The 19,275-nt window shown below is 33.0% G+C and overlaps 2 protein-coding genes across 2 annotated transcripts in view; one reads left to right on the top strand and one right to left on the bottom strand.

The window, feature by feature from the left end:
• LOC106469986 (tubby-related protein 4-like) overlaps positions 1-6,758 on the bottom strand; it is a gene marked incomplete at its 3' end in the record, with an annotated part of 52,717 nt that extends 45,959 nt beyond the window's left edge. The window contains exon 1 of the mRNA XM_013930505.2: positions 6,415-6,758. The remainder of the gene's footprint in view (positions 1-6,414) is intronic.
• A 6,807-nt stretch (positions 6,759-13,565) lies between these two features.
• On the top strand, positions 13,566-17,501 carry LOC106469985 (PR domain zinc finger protein 13-like). The gene is made up of 3 exons (XM_013930504.1): positions 13,566-13,859; positions 15,355-15,598; positions 16,810-17,501. Exons 1-3 carry the CDS (start codon positions 13,566-13,568, stop codon positions 17,499-17,501), a joined length of 1,230 nt encoding a protein of 409 aa, XP_013785958.1.
• Positions 17,502-19,275: the final 1,774 nt, after the last annotated feature.

The raw sequence follows: 19,275 nt of genomic DNA, 5'->3' as shown, positions 1-19,275 counted from the left end.
CAAAGAAAACAAGCCAATTGACCCTGGGGGGAGCACCCGTCTACAGGAATTCAAGGCCAAAGTGGTGTGTTGCAGTGCCCCAGACACCACTTGACCACCAGGATCCTCTCCTCCCCTTCACAGGTTGCCACGCACAGCAAGGCAAACATGTGGGTGGATGTTTAGATCCCAGAGGAAGTAACTGAAATTACAGAACTTTCTCTGGGAGGTACCTTCACCACGTACAGGAATCCACGTCGAGGGGTGTTTAACTTGTACAGTGAGAAAATCCTGAGGGAGATTGAGGATTTACCAGGGCTAATCATTGGTGGACAGAATTTGAACAAGTTGCATTATAATGATGATGAGACAGTTTTAATAGCTGATTCAGAAGACAAGCTGCAAACGATTTTAGATAAAATTGTTAGTGAAAATGATAAGAAGGGTTCAAGTATTAACTGCAGGAAAACAATGTGTGGTAATTACAAAGAAGAATATCATTCCTATATGCATTGTCAAAGCATATAATGAACAGATAAAGCAGGTCAATAAATTCAACTACCTGGAAGCTGGATAACATCAGATGGTAAAAGTGATCATAAAATAAAATTGAGAATAGGGATGGCATAAGATGCATTTCTGAAAGTGAAAAAGATATGACAAATAGTAACATTTAAGTTAAGAATTTTGGATTGCTATGTTATACCAGTTCTCACGTATGCATAAGAATGTTGGATAATATCAACAAGAAGGGAAAATAGAATTGAAACAACTGAATTGTGGTTTTTAAGGTGCATCTTGAAGCTATGTTGGACAAGTCACACTTCAACTGAAGATATTTTGTCAAGAGCAGGTTGCAGGAGGAAGTTGCTGACTACCATCAGATAGAGATAGTTGGAGTTTCTTGGACACATTATGAGGAAAGAAGAAATTGAAAGTTTGGTCATAACTGAAAAGACTGAAGGAAGTAGAGACCACGGAAGACAGAGGTTGACTTATGTCAATACTTTATTTAAATGGATAAATGTATTAACATTGGAAATTCTGTGTTTCATGGAGAAGAGATCTGTGGAAGACCATGGTCACCAACATCCTGTTTGGATTAGTACATGAAAGAGAGAGTCTAAATTAAACACAAGTCCTGTTTCTGTAAATTACATATTGCTAGACTGTCTAGTATTTCTGAAATAGTTAAGTTAGCAAGTTTTTCAAAAACCTACTTTTTAAGAGCAAATAAATAATGAATAACATTTTATTAAAGCAACTGGTTTTATTAGTAAATTATATATATATAACACAATAAGTTAAAGCTAGATTATTATTTAGTCATATATGGTTAACACAAACAACAAAGACAAGGTCTTAAGGTACAATAATGGTTGGAGATGGCTTGAATGGGTAATGAAGAAAAACTTTAATATAAGTTTAACATAACAGCAAATGTACAACATTTCGACAAGGTTTCTTAAACAGTGTAAATCTCATGAAACTGAAAAAACAAAAATATGTCTGATGTATTCAGTGCCAAGTTAAAGAATGAAGATTAATGAATGCAAATGTATAATGAGTTAATGTGCATGGAGTATTGTCACCCTCATATTGGTGGAGGGCTTTTGCTGCATAATGATATAATTATGCACTATTGCAATTCATGAAATATCTTGTGAGATTCAGCGGGAATTCACTAAAGGCTAGCAGCATACAATCTCTAAGGCAGACATGTGGGGAAAATAGCTTAACTGTGTGAGGAGGTGTAGTATCATCTTGGATAGCAACTGTAATAAATTTTATGTAGATGGAAACATGCTCTTTCTATTGGTTAAAAAAATGCCAATCAAATAATTACACAATTAAATAATTGCTTTGAAAGCTATGGAAAAATTGGAGTGGCTTCTCTGGTGGATTTGACAAATTTACTGATGTCTCAGCAAATCAATAATGTACAAGGTCAGATCCAAAGTTTATATTCTTGCTTGTAACTTAGTATGGTATGTAATTGGTTAGACACCCTGAAAGTCGTATTAACTCTTTCAACCCGGGCTCGTAACCATTTTCTGCTTGTTATAGTTTTCATGCTGTAGCTTTTAAATTAGTAAGTGAATGTTAATATTTTTTGGCAGTTTATCAGTAAACATTACAATGCTTTCATAAACAAAATATCTATTTTTTTTGGATTAATTCTTAAGGTTTGTAAAGCAAAGTTTCTCTCATGCAAAGTAATTTTCATTTTAAGATTAAAAACACTTTTATTTTGAAATTTCACATGCAAAATCTTTATAATGTCCTGATAGTTACCGAACATTTCTTAACAAAAAATTTATATATTTTATCTGTTATTTTCAGTAATTAATCTCTGTACAGGTTTGGTAAATTTGACCGATCTCGCAACCACCATAAAAAACTAGGAAATAAACATAAATTATGCCTCTTTTATTCTAGAATGAACAAAAATTATAACACGAAAACATAAATGTTTAGACGAAATAGCATAAATCTCATAACATTATACATTTATATATATCTATTATTTTTAGTACACTGACCTTTCACCCGTGCCTGGTTAAAGCTATACATGCCATGAAAAAGTGGTCAAGCCATGACTTAACTGCTTCCTATGACCCTGTCATACAATTAGGTTAAATGTTCTAAGAATGAGGACAAAGCAAACAAGAGTGATACAATGTCAACCTGCTGACCAGGATAGGGTTAGTTGGAACCTTGGCCTGAGTTTCCAAAAATTCAGTTGTAACTCACTTACAAAGGAGGCTTTGTGTAGTATGTCATGGTAATATCATCCGAATAAAGGCATTGATTGTCACTATCATGTCCAACCACATCACTGACTATATAAGAGGTTCCCAAGAAAACAGTTATGAAGAGCAAGAACGTAAGAGCATAAAACTAAGTGTACAACATTAATTCCTACAAGTGAGTGTTTGGTGGAATAAGCATATAGTTCTTGCTGGTACTAATTAGACCAAGAAAATATGCTTAACCAATGGCTCACTGGGTTGATATTTCAGAGAGGGTTCGAGAGGTTAGTGTGCAAGCATGAAAAACAAGAACTGGCCTCATTACCATGGCTACCTTGGGCACTATACAAAAGCTAGTGGCTTCAGTGAGACACAAAGAAAAAGAATCCCAATCATAACATCAGCAACTCAACTGTTTTTGTACTTCAAGATGGTAACCCAGAATCTCTGAAAGCAGTAAGCATTTGTTATATATATATTTCATTAGAAAAAAGAAAGAACTATCAACCATACTGTTGAGGTGAGTGTGTTTTATAGTCATTAGGAGAAAAACCTATATACAGGATAGGTGAACTGAAGAAAAAGTGTCATTGGCCACTATTCAGTTCTTCACATTATATAGCTGCACAACAGCAGGTATAATAAACTTAGTATTCCAATAATTACTTCTCAAAATCTAAGTTGTGAAAATACCAATGGTTTAAAAAGTAACTAATTTAAATAAACTTATTAAAGTAAGAGCAATGAAACTTACGAAAGGAATGATTATAATGATTTGTAATTTTCTTACTCAAGCAAACTGTATTTTAGCTTAATGAATATAATTATTTTTTGTTTGTATTACATGCATCTCCATTCTAACACTCATTGTAAATATCCCTAAGAGTTCAATAAACTTGTGAATCATGGCTCACTATTTATGAATTATTTTTATATAACCTTGTAAGACAGTATAACCTCAACCTCATCTTACAGTCACATATAGATCATGCTAAAATTACCATTTTAAGTTATCTTTGGAGTCTTTTCTCCTAACACTATAAAATTCTTAATAACTATCTTTTCAATAACTTTCCCTTTGAAATTCTACAAAAATTAATACCAAGGATTTATTTAAGTATATTAAGGGTAAACAAAATACTAAAATGGGATTAAGACCATTTAGAGATGATACAGGGAGGCTAATGTCTGATGATATGAGATGGTGGGTTATTACATTTTACTTTTCTTCAATATTTACAATTGAAGATTTATGCAATATTTCTTATCCTCAATAAATGATAGACAGAAACAATATTGAAAAAGATTATCATATTAATTCTGAGCTTGCTAAGAAAAAAATTACAAAGTTTAAAGAATGATAAAGTTCCTTGGCAAAATAATATTACTCCAAAGATTTTCAGGAAGGTTAAGGATTAGATATGCGAGCCACTTCCTATTTTTTGTAAGTCCTTAAATATTGAACTGGTGCAAGAAGATAGGAAGTTGATTAATGTTATTTCTCTTTTTAAGAAAAGTGATAAAAATTATCCCAGTTATTATAGACCTATTAGCCTTACATCAGTGGTGGGAAAAGTTCTTGAAAGTCTAATAAAAAATGTTTCACAAACTCCTTTAACAAAGCTTAAAACTTCATTGGATAGTCAGCATGGTTTCACAAGGAAAAATCTTGCCTTACTAATCAATTTTCATATAGCTCAAAAAGAAAAAAAAAAAGAGCAAGTTATGAATAGAATGACCTGCGAAGAAGGTTAGCTACCAGTCAAAGGTTTGAACCTATCAAATAATGAGCAATTACTGACCAGTGTTACTGACAGGGTCTTTATATATATATTTATGAACCAAAGACTCACAAGACCTAGTCTGGTAGTGGCCAGTACCCTTAGCATGTTACAAGTTTAAGAAAATGGTCAATTATCAGCTACAAAACTTTTGCCAGGGTTCTATCCAAAAGACTTTTAGAACTGGTTCACTGGCACTCAGTACATTTCCTTTTTTAATTTCTATTTACTCATGCAAAAGCAAGAGAATAAAATAACACAAGTATTTTATACATACATCACAACAAGATACAGTGAAAAACAAGAACAAATATTCAACTAAAACAAGTATTGACTATTAGGAGAGAAAATTAAATTACACTGAGTTTTTATACACATTGACTAATACACTCAAATTATAGATAACAAAAATATTAAATCTGACCAGGATTTGTAAAGTGACATCACACTAATTATTTTTTTTTCAATTTAGATATCAAAAATTAAGTTAGTTTTTTCCCAAAATACAAAAATTTTGGTGCTACTTTAGCATGCAGTGTACAAAGATATTTACACTATAGCATGTGGTCTACACAGATACTATCATCATTACCATTTTAACTTTCATTTATTTGCAATTGGCATCATTTATTATAAATTATGTTTTTAAAGTAATAAAGTACAAAATACTATTACATAACATTTTGGGGCAAATATAATCGGAATGAAATAAATTTCAACTATCAAAACTAGCACAGTTATAACCTAAATTTAAAGTACTCTTTTCAAACAACTTATTAAGTTATTAATATTTGCTGAACAAAAATGTGGATAGATATAAATTATTTAGCAAGAATTTATGTTTTAGTGAATCATTAAATCAGTGATGATGATAGTATCTGTGTAGACCGCACGCTATAGTTTAAATATCTTTGTAGACCGCACCCTATAGTAGCACCCAAGTTTTCTATATGCCTACTCACCAGTTCAACCATAGCTAATAAAGATTCTACAAAGGCAGGTGATATTCCAATACATATTTCAGACACTGCTTTTTATTCATCCATTATTTGTTCATATTTTCCACAAATTTTATTTTGTTATTTTCATTTTTCCCAGTTTCACAACACTAAAATGAAATTTAAGAGCTCTTTCAAGTCCAGGAAGGCAAAATCATGTATTGTACTTTTCCCAGTTTCCTTGATCCGAAGACAACCATATTTATCTAAGAGAGTAAGGGTCCATGTACAGTCCTGTATAGCTTTCTTTCTTGATTAAAGAAAACATTCTTGGCATATGCTTTTTCAATAGCTTATCTTAAGACAGTCCAAGAATTTCACCTCTACTGTCGCAACGTGAATATACCCACCCGCCCCTCTTTAATCATTACAGTGTTCCAAAAACCAATAAAACAGAAAATAGGTTCTATTCCATTATTTCATGCACTGTGTACACAGGGTAGGAAAGTAATCAACACAAGGCGATGGCTTGTTCTTCATTAATACCCACTATTTGAAGCTAATGCAAGGATATACATTTATTAATACAATAAATTCATAAAATATAAGTTTTCAATACATACTTTGCAGTTTTGATTCTTCAGTTCTGAGTGGCCATAAAATATTCTTTAGTAATTTATCAGCAAATAATAAAGTTTTTGAAACATCTTATTCAGTACTATAACTTATAAGTTATAATTATAATTTTATTACCATTAGTACTACTAATAGTAGGCTAGCCTAGAAATTACATTACAGTTTATTTTACTTACACAACAACTTACAAGTGCAATACAATTAACTTTTAATTTTATAGTTGAGTTTTAGTCATGTTACTTGTGTAAACAGTAACATTCATATATATTCAAAATATGAAATTCACTTACAAAAATATTACATTATAATTTATGAAATGTGACATACCAACAATACGTTATATCATTAGACAGACGGTAAAAGATACGATCAATCCTTGGGCCTTATTAAACCTATTCGCCGATCCAGTCAACATAACATAATTAACACCTGGGCGTTTACAAACTGAACTTGTGTTTTACACTGTCGGTGTTACTCGTGTGACAGTACCACTAATAATACTAGTCGTGTTACTGTGGGTAGAGCAGATCTTCTTGCAACAACACTATTTTCCTAACGTAAACTAAGTAAATAAGTTCTTAAATCAATTTCGGAATTAAACAATTTTTGAATCATCGAGCTAGCAGAAATTCCAAACTTTTTCTCATAATCTCACCAATGAACGAACCCTTACCCACAGTACTCACCTACCATGAAAATGATCAACCTGAATAGTAGTATTTTTGTCCTCTAGGTGACGCTATTTAAAATATTTAAACATAATTATCATTTATTTGGTTTGATTGTTGTTAAGCGCAAAGCTGCACAATGAGCTATCTGTGTCAATCGACCACCGGTATCAAAACCTAGTTTTTTCAGCATTATAAGCCCTCAGATTTACCGCTGAAATACTGGGGCTGAATACAAGACAGACTCTAATAGTCATTTTTATTTATATATATCTAAAATTAAAAATTTAAAAACACCTTAGGTTTTGCATACCATAATGGCTCAAGTTGAACAAAAAACGTGGCCTGGCTAACTAATAATGAAAAAATGTTGAAAAATGTTAAAACACGCGTCTGTAACAAAAGCATTTTCATTATTACTTACAACGTTATAGACGTGTATTTGAACATTTTTGAATATTTTTCCACATTTTGCGGTCTTTTCTACTGTGTGTTCTAACTAATAATGAATATTTGTTGTAAATGCTTATCAATGCTAATTTTGATTTCATTCCGTTTAAGTCGCATACTCAATCCTTTTTGGCAGCAATTTTTTTTTTTCACACACAAGGTGTTTTTGGATTAGATATCATGACATTTTTCAATACACACCAGCAAACCACAACAAGAAACAAAAACTGACACTCAATTGTAACCAACTTTAGCTTTAGGATCGCAACCTTATTATTCGGAACAGACCTATACTTTACAGAACCAAGCAGATTCTGTATAAAATACTTGGTGGTCGTTTTTCCGTTCTAAAACAGTGTAACTAAATTCCTTTGAAGTAACGCCACGGAAACTAGATTATCAGATTCTTGTCATCACCCGCATGCACTCGGTACAGCCGTTTTCAAGCATCGTTATTTATGCTACATCACCTGATACTAAACGTTCTTTAATTAGGAGAAATTCATTATATTTAGCACACTTGTGCTTAAAAGTTGGCAGCTAATAATGAATAATAACCGTCCACCCGTATGATTCTTTTGGAAACTTGAGCTAGAAACTGCTAATCAAGTTTGCTTGGCCTAACCAATACTTACGTATCTTCACTTGCTTTCACACTGTATATTTGTTGTTGTAAATCAGCCGTCTTCACTCCGAATAAGAAAAATATAAAAACGGTCCACCTTCACTCTTACATGAAGCTGTAGTAAAAGTTTCAGACCGATAGCTAACGTGACGTCTGCGTAGGCGTGCGCAAAACCTTTGGTCAAAATTGAACGGTTATTATTGAATAACTTTGCACAAGTGGTTTATAGTTAGGCCAAATTTGACAACCAATTGCGGGTTTTAAAGATCTACCAGTGTACCAGATTTGAAAAAAATCTATGAAAGTATGTTTTTCTATCAAATAAATTTTCCGTACTTTCAGTGCGAAGAAGAAAAAAGAAAGAAAATAATTCAATCAAAATTGGAGATTTTACATCTCGTGTATTTCTTAATGTCTTTTTTATTGATTTTTTATTTTACACACGTTTTCAAAGAGAATTCAACAACTTTTTTCAGTTGTATCAGTCCATGGGCTTATAGACAATGAATAAGATAAGATGTTCGAAGCTTAGAAGATATGATAAATCACACCATACAAAGTAATAAAAACTAATCCATAACGCCTGCTAAGAAACTGGGTTTTGTTCACTGCGCTTAGATATGCATTGCATTAACTAAATGACAGAAAAGTTTGTTTGTTTGTAAGAGCAAGGCTACATAACGGGCTATCTGCGCTCTGTCCATCACGGGGATTCGAGCTCCGGATTTCAGCGTTGTAAGCCGTAAACATACCAAATGACCCACTGGGGGACAAAAGGAAAGATAACACTTCCACTTCGTTATAACAATACGGTAAAATAAAACAGCAAATATGAAGGTTAATTTTACTAATAATCAAAGAAAAACAAAAGGAAAAATGCTCTTATTAATAACAGGTAGATAAATAGAAATTTTGCGATCGGAATCTATGTGTCATCAAGTTCAGTTCCGTCATGATTTTTCTTTTAGCTTTCATTAGGTCCACTTGTACTATTTGTATATGGTATCACGGACTTGAGCCTTTTTCTTCATGGGATAGCATGTTTTGAAGAGCTTCAATTGTATTGAAACTTGGCCGATACAACAACAAACGACATTTAAAGATAATTATAACTTCCCCGAAACATGCTGATTCATGTAGCAAATAAACTTAACCACTGTAATCAACAAACAAGTTTTTTTTTTTACAGTGGGAGTACCCTTGACTAAGAGTTACACTGCTAAGAGTAATTATTGAAAGTATTATTGGGGTAAGTGAGAAAATCACAGTAAACCGAAAGAACTGTCAGAAATCTGATATCAGAGAAACTAGCTTCGACACATTAGTGCGTCTTTTCGTTTTCACGTTGTCTTCTGCTAAACACAATATTGTGTTCTTTTATTATTATTACTGGAATATTACTATGAATAAAAATGGTTATTCTCTCAGTATTAATGGCTGAAAAACATTACGGTATCTTATAAATGTACGTGAAGCTCTTGTTACAAGTAGTTTCTGTGTTTTCACAATATTAATTCTATGTATAACAGTTATGCGTAGCGTTTTCCCTGGTTGGCCCAGAATAGAAACAGTACACTTTTGTGAATTTATTATTTGTGCGTGGAGAATTGTGTTCCTTACTGTAAAGTCACATCTCCTCGCAGTCTATCGAATTAAATGGGTGTATATTCGCAATTATTTTAAACCACAATACTTTAATCTATTTTGAAACTCCAAATAGATATACTGACATCTTCGCTTGTCTAAGTGTTTTACGGAACTCGTTTCAGAACACGCTGTAACATAATATATATATCTTTAAACGCTAGGGGTAGATAACTGTCAAAAAATAGTTTACTGGTTTATGTTAACAAAAGGTAATAAAAACTGGGGTGTGTGTAAAACTAGATAAAATCTCTTGTCACAGAAAGTTAATATTCTATCTTTAAGTTAAGATAGTACAAAAATTCCTATTACCAGTCGATCTTCTTTGGATTGCTAGTAACAAATGCTGAAAATATCCCTCTACAGACAGTCCTGTAAGTAAACTTAAAGTTCATATCTCGTTATTAGGCTTTCTAACCCAAAATTCATTTGAACTATGGTATAGGTGTAAGTTTTCAAAGTTACATTTCAATTCCTTAAGAAATTGCCCAGCCAAGTTCATCGCAGATAGGTAGACGTAAATATCACTAGCATAATTATTGTGTTTTGGCACTTGTGTATAAAGTTGCAATGTCGAAACATCTGGATTCGTCAATTTTTTGAAGGCCATAGATAGGCTTAAATAAAATGCTTTTAATTGTGTACCAGTTTTAAAGTTCAATATTATATATGATTTTACCACTAGTATACTCCCAGTTTGCCCCTGAAGAAGAAAGGTCCACCTTTCGAAAGCGCTCGGGCTATGGGGTTTTTAATTCATTTCTCTCAAGACTTCTTGAACCTACGTGTTTTTCTAAAATCATTACTAGCATACTCCAAGTGTAAATATCAAGTTCTTTACGTTTTTGATATCCCATGTAAACCTAAGTAGTAAATCAAAGATACCTGAAGATTACCATGAGCAACGGTAGATTGTTTTCGAAATTTAGGCCTATTTGAGAAGAGCGTAGGACATGTTGGATTATCACATGTCACGTTAGCAATCTTTTCTTCTACGACTATACTGGTTAGGTCTAAGATATTTATTCAAATCTATTTACAAATATATTTCATACCGTATCCAGACAAAACCTAAATTTAGGTTTTAAAAAACGACAGAGATTTCCACAGCCGTTTTTCTGTACTGTACAATATCGTTTCGACTCGCTGCACATATTTTCATTAGTTATTTTTAACTAAATTGAACGTGTTGACTTCTTAATGTGTACGTATTCTGTGCCGTTGAAACAATTACTTATGTTTTAAAATAATTTTCACTGCTTTGTATACTGTACTTTATATGTTTTCATATGAATGAAAAACCACAACTAGCTTCCCAAAGCTTGCGTAAATAAAATTCGAGCCTTTATTGTTATATATTGCTTTTTTTCTGATTTCTTGTTATTTTGGGTTATATTAAAGTTTTAAGTATAGTATATGATAGAATTGAATTTTTTATAGAAGTCAGTGTTCTGAGAATACGAACATTTGCTTGCATTTTCCCCTAGTTCTGGGACCATATGAGCGAGGATTATATGTCAGTGTTGTTATAATAGGAAACTAATACAGAACAACTTTTCTTACTAGACAGCTTGGCTTCATTGAGCATCGACTTAGCGGACGATTGGCCACGGGAGTCAGCCGGAAAAGAAGCAAAGCGGCCGGCTATGACGTCGTGTGAACCGGGCAGCTGGAAAAGCTCTTCTCTGACTCAGTGACGGAGAACCCCGCACTTGTCACAGGTTCCGCTTTCTCTCATAATCTCAAAACAAGGCAGTAATGGTAATTTAACAAGAGTGCCAACCAGCTGACGGCCACAGCATCACAAGCCACACTGGCGGGATAACCGCAGGTGTGAGCTCGGTCACCGGGTGCTTTGGCAGGTTTAATGTGAAGTTAACAAGTCCTCAGTTCTTCAGACAACGAATGGTTCATGTAAACAATGATTCAGGATACACTTCCGAGAATACTATCCAGTGATACACGTTGTCATTACAGGAATTGGACTAAAATCTAATAATGAGCTTCAGTAATTGTATATGTGGAGTTTTCATTTCTAGCCTAAACTTCAGTGAAGGGGTAGAATGACAAGTCATGTAACAACTTTTATTCTTTTAATATTTCAAAATAATCTTTAGTTAAGTTATTTCTTAGTTCATTCACTTGTCCTGAGAGAACTTCCTGCTAAAAAGTTTTAAAAATGAAGATTTAACTACCGTACTTGAAGAAGAAATGTAAGATAAAGTCCAGTACTATTTTTAGCAACTATATATACCGCTACAAAAAAGTTAAAAAATTTTCCATATTAACTTTCAAAATTATTCAAAAACTTAAAATTATTATCATTTTTTAGAGAGAATAATCCAGTATGGAACATAATGAACAGACAGTTTTTATCGCATGAAAACATAAAGCTGAAACATTTGTTTGTTTGTTGCTAAGCGCATAGCTTCAGAATGCGCTACCTTGTTGTGCCCACTAAGAGTATCGAAACCCGGTTCTCAGCGTTAATAAACTTTCAGACATACCGCTGAGGGGAAGGGGGGGGGGTGGACTAAAATTTGTAATAATCTATATCGTTCAGGCTGAGAAAGAGCTGTGAAGTTTCGAAAAACACTTGAAATTTCTTATTATCTGAAAAACTGGAAAATGATAATTTTAAAATAAATAGGTCTGTCTCCTGTTTCTTCCTGTCACTGGATTCTCTCTTACACTCACTCACACACATATCTACATGTTAATTCACAAATACCACAGACGCTCCTTACTTTCAATGTTTTTTTATTTTTATTTTTTCTCAAAGCTAGGCTCGAGAATAAATATTACTACACATATCACCCCAGTTTTGGGTAACTTGATTTGATTTTTTATTTTTAGGAGTAAATATCGTTGCCCAACTAACTGTAGGCAGTAGTACATTGGTTCAAGGAATCATATATGCATCAAAATTTAAGTTATAATTTCGTTTCACAGATGACGCTTACGATTTGAAATATGTGGTATCCTCATTGTTGCTTGTGTTCTTCTTCCACGTGTCTCTTACGAGGACCATTCTACGATTCCCATTTTGTTTTCCATACTCCAGTTGTATTTATTTTCTTGAATAACTGTATGTCTATGTGTAAAATTGTTGGAAATACTCAAAGCAAGATAGAAGTTGGTTTCTTGTATTTTAGCAAATTTACGATTGGCTATATGTAAGTAACTTTAGTCAGTAATATCAAGTACATGAGATATTAGACTTAAGAAAAAAAATAAAACCATTTAGTATAAATACTAAAAAAATGTTGATTTCTATGATATCGAAACTAGATTAAAACGCTTTTTTTAAGATAGAAAATCAGTAGCGGTAAAAAGCTAATGTTTTTTGGCGTGAAGCTACACGATGGGCTGTATAAATCCTGTTCACTGCGGGGAATCGAACCCGGATTTTTAGCATTGAAAGTTCTCAAAGTAACTTCTGATGTACTGGAAGACTGAGAAAGACTTCTTCATTCCGTTTTGGAAGACTATATAAGATGTAAATGTATGAACATATATATATTCTTAAATTACATGTGTATAGCCTAAACAAACTAAATGGTGTGTAGTCATATATTAAAAACATGAAGCGTTGATACAAGAAATACATATATAAAGGTATACATTCACACTATTCATATGCACATGTTTACACAGTTCTTATTTCCATATACCTTAAAGGGTAAAAGTTCTCATCATTTACTGAAGTGAGGCGCTAATGTAGGAATCACACCACAATTACATATTTTGTTTTTAAAATGTTGTTAATAATCAAATTTATTTTTAAAAAAAAATGCTTCATAGTATAGAATCACAATATTTTCGTATTTTTTTGGTTTAACTTTTGCACATTTCGGAAAGAAAGCTGTAACGAACTCTAGAATATTATAGGAAAATATTGTTTCCATAATGCAAAATAAATAATCAGTTATAATAAATGATTGAGTTTTAGTATAACAGAAGAACCCAGCTTTCGACCCCACTGAGACTAATAAGATGAAACTTCTTCACGGTGGTTGCTGGTTACACAGCTGGTTACACATAATCAAGTGCGCAAATCCCTCCGAACTTGCGGTCTGGAGGATCCTGGTATGGGAGCCGACACAGGTGACGGTCTTGCTCGGAGGAAAGGAGCAGACTTTTCTGTCCGCTTTCAGAGTAATGTCAGAAAGCTGACTAAAGAGGGTTTAAGCATGATTCGTCCAGAACACTCTTGGGCTTCCAACTCTCTGCGAGATGGTGAATTTACAGCCGAGTATTCTGCAATGGAGACAACCGTGGCGGTTGACTGTCCCATACCTATCGGCTCGCAGTCGTTACCGCTCACAGTCGGGCTGTGTCTCCATAGGCTGATCCATTCGGGACTTATTAGACGAGTACTTCAGGTATGCCCATATAGCGATAGTTTATATTCAATATATCTATAATATTAAATGAAAGTTGTTGTTTATATTGTTTGCTGTACTATAATTAGAAACACTAATTATATTAAACAGAGAGCATTATATTATCAAATACACATGTGAACCTAGCATCACTCTCATTGTCAGTTGTTTCTCAAAACAATGATCAAATACTAAAAATGTTTTTAATACAGACTCAAACTTATGTAATTACTATTTATTTATATGTTTTTTTCTAATTAAATAATTTTATGTAAGAAAACAACAACAAAAAAAAATACAGTGATAAAAACATAATATAATAGGAATAAAATAACTCCCCTGGTGGTACAGCTGTTAGTTTCCTGATTTACAATACTAAAATCTGGGGTTCAATTCCCGCCAGTGAGAAAAGTTCAGATAGCCCATTGTGTATATTTGAGCTAAAAGACCAACCAAAACGGATAAAACAAGAAAGTAGATATTAAAATTGATTCTTAGGTAGATCATGTTTTTCATTTTAATCAATCCGCCCTTTTTCCACTCACATGTTGGTTTTTAAATATTCATAATCAATCCGTGAAATTATCCGCCTCTTCATGAAAACATTTATACACATATCTGTATGAGTATTTAATTCACGTACCCTTAAAATTTAGAATACTAATAATGTGTGTAATGATTTGCTTCAAGAAAACTTGTGCACGTGAACTTCGTAATCTTTGCGTGTTCAAAGTTAGCCCAGGATTTCTTGTTTTTAGATAATGGCCAATAATTTCTTCTTCAACTAATTGTGAAGAAATGTGAATTTTTCGAGGTTATTAGATAACTACAGTAAACCGTTGACTGAAAAAAAAACAACGTTGATTTTTGTTAAGTGTTGAATAATATCTGTTTCTCTCTCTCTTTCTTCACATAAGTGATTATGATTATCATTAATAACTTCTGATCAAAACAAGCTAACTACATAGATTATAACTGAAATATAAGAAAAATAACTAAAGAAGTAATGTAATTAATTTTAAGTAACGGACTAACTAGGGGAAATAATGTAATGAAAGAATTAACTAAAAGAAAAAATAAATAAAATAATGATTAGAATACATTGATTTATCAGTTGGGTAATCTCGACGTTATCGATTTACTCGGTCGTAATCCGAATAGTATCTCAAAATATTCTACTAGCTTAGATTTAGGTTTTCCTAAATTCGTATAGTAAGCAGAATAATCTACATAAATGTAAAAAAATAAAACTATATGTGTATATTAAACATTATGACCAATAATATTAGTTAAACTAATTATAAGGAAGAATGGAGTAAATTTTTGTTTATAATATATATAAACAAAATATATATATATATATAAAACTAGTTTGTCAGCTTCATGTCGACTAGTGACTAACGTGATGCTGTTCTACTTCTTATATTATTTAGTGACCAATAATTAATTACCAGGCGTTAGTCACTGAGTAAATGTTTCTTTATCTTTTGTGTAGGCTACATTAAATAGTGGAACGATACTACTTCACGAGAATCCTAGTTCAAGACGATGGGTGAAACTAGTACGCGTGGCACGAGACTGTCATGAACAAAATGCTCAACTGACTAGAACCAGCGAAGAACATCTAGTTCTAGAAACAACTCGAAATATATCAGCAGGAGAGGAACTGTTTGTGTGGTTTGCAACAGACATGTTGTTCGAACAGGCCATTCCGTTTCTCTTGCCTAGTCAGATACTTGGTATGTTAGAAAAAAATCTCTTTCATATAGCGTAAACTCAGTTATTTTCAATTTGTTAACTCTAACTCCCATCTTTGAATAGTATCCACAACCTCTGAAGTATTTCTTGGTAAGTGAAAATTAATATACATAAACAAAGTGATAGCTAAATAGACAAAGAAACGTCTACTCAGTGGGAATGTTTATGTTTATTGTTCGTCCTAACAATCATTTTTCGTCACATTCTTAAATTTTTTTGATGTTTAACATCGTGATATAATCTTTACATGGCGAGAAAATCTAATAATTGTATTATAAGATATTTTACCTTCTGATTTATTCCAACCTGTGATCAATGTACTGCTTTCTTTAGGGCCCGATTTTTAAAGTCGTACAAACCAGTGTTAGTGATATTTGTTAGAAAGTATTGGCCTAGTATTTGTTTCATATACTAAATTAATATAGTTTTCATTAAACTGACGAAATATTTATATTTATTTGGTTTAGTTCAATGGAATAAAGCCAAAAACAAAACAAAACAAAAAACAGCAAAGATGCGATAATGTTAGTTTATTGGACTGAGGTAAAACGTTGAAAGGGGTATTTTTTGGGTGAAAGGGCTGTCGTCTGATGTCCAATAAGTTGATTTGTTTGTTTTTGAATTTCGCGCAAAGCTACACGAGGGCTGTCTGCGCTAGCCGTCCTTAATTTAGCAGTGTAAGAATAGAGGGAAGGCAGCTAGTCATCACCACCCACCGCCAACTCTTGGGCTACTCTTTTACCAACGAATAGTGGGATTGACCGTCACATTATAACGCCCCCACGGCTGAAAGGGCGAGCATGTTTGGTGTGAGAGGGATTCGACCCTCAGATTGCGAGTCGAATGCCCTAACCACCTGGCCATGCCGGGCCGCCAATAAGTTGGAAAAGAACTTACATAAAAATGGAGCAAGTGATCATAGTAACCAGGATAAAACAATGACAGGACTCCATTAATGATTTGAATAGTGTTGAAGTTAAATTTTATTGTAATAAATGAAACTAAGCAATATTTCAAAGAAGTAATTGTTTAATTAAAGTAACAGGGTTTCATGTATATATTAGACATGAACCTCACAGAAAGTATTAATACTCATTTAAAGTTCCTTATAGGGCAGAGTAAATTGTTAATTAATGTCAATGTCATGATATTTTGCGAATATTCATTAACATTAAATGTAATATTGTTACAGGTCAAGAACAGTATTCTTGTGTTGTTTGCGGTACCACATTTTCTCATCCAAACCCTTTAAAGGCCCATATTATTCTGGAGTGCAGTGGTCGATTTAAACCTGCTCAGCTAAATACAACCTCTGAAAGACTCTCTGCTGATCATGGTGGCATGTCCTCTCTGCATTTCTCCAGATGGCCTGAGACTGTAACCATTGTCACCAATCAATATCAGAAGCAGTTACCAGCACGAGGTTTCCATGATCCTCTTCCTCTTGCTGACCCAGTTTTTCCGCCCAATGTCTTCCATCTTTCAAATAATGAGCAAAGTACAAATTTTCCTGGTATTGCTAGAACTCTCACGGGGACATCCTATGTTTCTACTAGTTCTTCAGGTGAGACTAATGCGGTTCCTCGTGGTCACTGCTGTGTTTATTGTGGAAAAGTGTACTCAAGAAAATATGGACTCAAAATTCATGTTCGGACACACACTGGTTATAAACCACTCAAATGCAAGTATTGTCTTCGACCATTTAGTGACCCCAGCAACTTAAATAAGCATGTGCGTCTGCATGCAGATACTACGAGTCCGTATCAATGCTCTCACTGCGGAAAAGTCCTCGTGAGGCGGCGTGATCTGGAGCGACACTTACGTTCACGACACGGTCTAACGTCTGAAAATGATGTTGCCATAGCGACAGAAAACCAAAATTAATAAACACAGGATAAATAGTGTTCCTTCATTTTCCAAACTGGTGGAATAATCTGAAAGTTATGTTTGTTGGGGAGATTGCGACCTGAGTTATGAAGAGCTTAAATGTATATACATTAATAAAATACATCTTTTTGCATATACTTAAAACATAAAAGCTTGTATTAATGGACTTTACACGTTATTAGTTTGATCGATGATTGTCAGGCTTAAAAAACTTAAATTTACGAGCGAAAAAATTTCGCTCAACGATCTCTATTTACTGCGATAGTCAAATTTTCGCAGAAATAAAAAGAACTACCTGTTTAATAAAAAAATATGGAGTTTACTTCTTTTCGGCTCCATATTAATATTCATTTAAGAAAAACTAATGGATAAAAGTTTATAAAATATATAAGAGTGTTTCTCATTTTATAACTTTGATGTCAGTATGACTTTATATATTTTTTATAATACGCAAAAATCATTGTCTTAGATAGTATTATTCATAAATTCTCAATCCCAAACTAAATCCACTTACATTCGATTGGGTATCATTTAAGTTAAAATCTAAAGATTTAAAAATTAAAGAAAAATGTCATTCTAAAAAGTTCTTACATGTTCTTATATGTTGGTGAATTAGACATTAGTAATAACAGTAAACATGTCTGGATAACTGTTCTTACATACTTTGTTGGTGAATTAGACACTAGTAATAACAGTAAATAAACATGTCTGGATAACTGTTCTTACATACTTTGTTGGTGAATTAGACACTGGTAATAACAGTAAATAAACGTGTCTGGATAACTGTTCTTACATACTTTGTTGGTGAATTAGACACCGGTAATAACAGTAAATAAACATGTCTGGATAACAATTGAGAAACAACACACTGTCGCCTAATCACAATACACTTATTTCCAAAGACGATCGCCCCCCCTAGTGGCACAGCGGCATGTCTGTGGACTCACCAAGCTAGAATTCGGGTTTCGATACCCGTGGTGGGCAGAGCACAGATAGCTCATTGCTTAGCTTTGTGCTTAATTACAAATAAACAAAGACGAAAATAATAAATTATTTTGATTAGTGCGAATGTGCATTATGTTTTTCTCTTCCGTTAATTTGCCAAATCATAGTCATTTGTTGAAGGCTGAACATTCAACCAATTCTCTAAAAAAATTATATTAAACTTGTTTAAATTAAAGAACTTATAACATAAATGCTATAACAATAGATACTATTACAAATGTAATTAATGATATAAGATAAAAATAGCATCATGTATCTTATTAGAGCTAATATACTGTGTTGGATTAAAAAATAAGTTTATCGATTCTAATTACATTAGAATTTTCCTGTGATACAAACTTTAATAAGAAACGAAAATCACTTTTTAGAATTACGCAAATATGTGTTTATATAAGCAAGTTTCATGTAACCGTGAAAATGATACGTATTTACTCGTACTGGGAAACATATCCTATTCCATAATCAAGTGAATATTATAGTTTTGAACGCTATCTGCTCTCATTGGCCTATTTAGGAGCTTGATGTGTCTAAATGTAGGAAATAACGTGATGCAACTTTTAGATTGTATTTACTCACACAACTTTGTGCTCTGTCATCATAGTTCCAAGACGCACGTAAGCACCTAGAGCTGTCTAAATGTAGGGATTTTAAGTTGAATTTGTTTTCTGAGAGTTAGTAGGTTTTTAAAGAATATACTCTTGTGAACGATACTCATTGTGAAGTCCGGTAACGATATTGTTGCGTCAGCGAGGTCACGTGACTAGTG

Source organism: Limulus polyphemus, unplaced genomic scaffold (assembly GCF_000517525.1).
Source record: "Limulus polyphemus unplaced genomic scaffold, Limulus_polyphemus-2.1.2 Scaffold3758, whole genome shotgun sequence".
Lineage (NCBI taxonomy): Eukaryota > Metazoa > Arthropoda > Merostomata > Xiphosura > Limulidae > Limulus > Limulus polyphemus.
The sequence above is the reverse complement of the archived record's forward strand: the minus strand, read 5'-3'. Positions and strand labels throughout refer to the sequence as shown.